The sequence below is a fragment of the Phytophthora parasitica genome, assembly GCF_000247585.1.
Source record: "Phytophthora parasitica INRA-310 unplaced genomic scaffold supercont2.130, whole genome shotgun sequence".
Taxonomy (NCBI): Eukaryota; Oomycota; class Peronosporomycetes; order Peronosporales; family Peronosporaceae; genus Phytophthora; species Phytophthora nicotianae.
Genome location: NW_008649116.1, coordinates 62,637 through 64,087, shown reverse-complemented (window position 1 = coordinate 64,087; position 1,451 = coordinate 62,637). Strand labels below are relative to the sequence as shown.

The 1,451-nt window shown below is 47.4% G+C and overlaps 1 protein-coding gene across 1 annotated transcript; it reads left to right on the top strand.

Moving 5' to 3' along the window:
* Positions 1-195: 195 nt before the first annotated feature.
* On the top strand, positions 196-1,445 carry PPTG_19498 (hypothetical protein; the record flags this gene model as incomplete). Its single annotated transcript, XM_008918004.1, has 3 exons — positions 196-1,080; positions 1,123-1,339; positions 1,402-1,445. 3 exons carry the CDS (start codon positions 196-198, stop codon positions 1,443-1,445), a joined length of 1,146 nt encoding a protein of 381 aa, XP_008916252.1.
* Between the last annotated feature and the right edge of the window lie 6 nt (positions 1,446-1,451).

Below are 1,451 nucleotides of genomic sequence, written 5' to 3'. Positions count from 1 at the left end.
CGATGACGCGATCGGCGATTACGGTGTGGGCGACACTGCAAGTGCATATCCACATTGAGCTACAAAGGTCAATTTGTTACCAAAATGTAAGCAAGATATCTCGTGACAGTGTCGTTCCTGGAAATTTATAACGAAGTTATTAAAGACCTGCTCAACCCATCGGATAAAGTGCTCAAGATCCGCGAACACCCTGACATGGGCATATATGTGGAACAATTAGCAGAGCTAGTCGTACGCGATCCAGCAGATGTTACAAGGCTACTGGAACAAGGCAACAAAGTGCGGCAAGTGGCTGCCACTCAGATGAACGAGCGCAGTTCTCGCTCTCATAGCTGCTTTACTATCAAAATATCGTCCAAACGTTCTCAAGTGATGGCTGGAGTACGTAAGGAGACGTGTATGAACGCCAAGATCAACCTAGTGGATCTCGCAGGCTCAGAACGTGCCTCCAAGACCGGTGCTACTGGTGATCGACTCAAGGAAGGTGCTGCAATTAACAAGAGTTTGAGTGCATTGGGCAATGTGATCAACATGTTGGCTTCTACCGATAAAACACGCAAGGGCAAGGCACATATTCCATACCGAGACTCGAAACTTACGCGGTTGTTACAAGAGTCTTTGGGTGGTAACTCGCTCACTGTTATGATTGCAGCCATCTCTCCAGCTGATTACAACTACGAGGAGAGTTTGAGTACGCTGGTGTATGCAAACCGAGCCAAGTCAATTAAGAACGCAACTAAGAAGAACGAAGATATCAACGAAAAGATAATCCGTGAGTTACGAGAAGAAATCGAAAAGTTACGACAAATGGTGGCACGTCCAACGTCGGCTTCGAGTGGCAACCCGGAGATGATGGGACAGATGGAGGAGACTATTGCCAACCTTGAGCGTGCTAAACAGCAGTCGTGGGAAGAAAAACAACGACTAACTGAGCTTTATGAACACGAGAGACAGAACTCTCTTGCCAATGAGAAGAAGATCCTTGGCTTCATGCAGACGGTTAAGCAGGAGAAGATGGATATTATGAAGAAGATTAAACTCTTGCAACAGAAGAAGGCGCAGTTATCCAAGGAGATGCGTGTACGGAAGCAAAGTTACGTCGATAACAAGAGTAAATTGCAGCAAGGAGTCCAAGCTTTCCAGCAAATGAAGACGGAGACTCCGCGCGAGAAACAGCACTTGATGGAGGAGATTGAGTCTCGCAAGTCTCTGTTGATCACTGATCGCGATGAGTTGTCGCGTCTTAAGGAGGAGCTGAAGCTTTGTGAAGAGAAATTGGTGGAGGAAGAGGCTGAAGTAGCTGCCAAGAGCGCGTTATTGGAGGAAGACGACAAGCTGCGTAAAGCCATTCAAGATGATGAACGCGAGAAGATGAAGCAAGAGCGTGCAGCGTATTTGCAGTCTGCACTGGACGAGGAGCGTCAGCGCTTTCAGCTAGAAGCTGACAACGA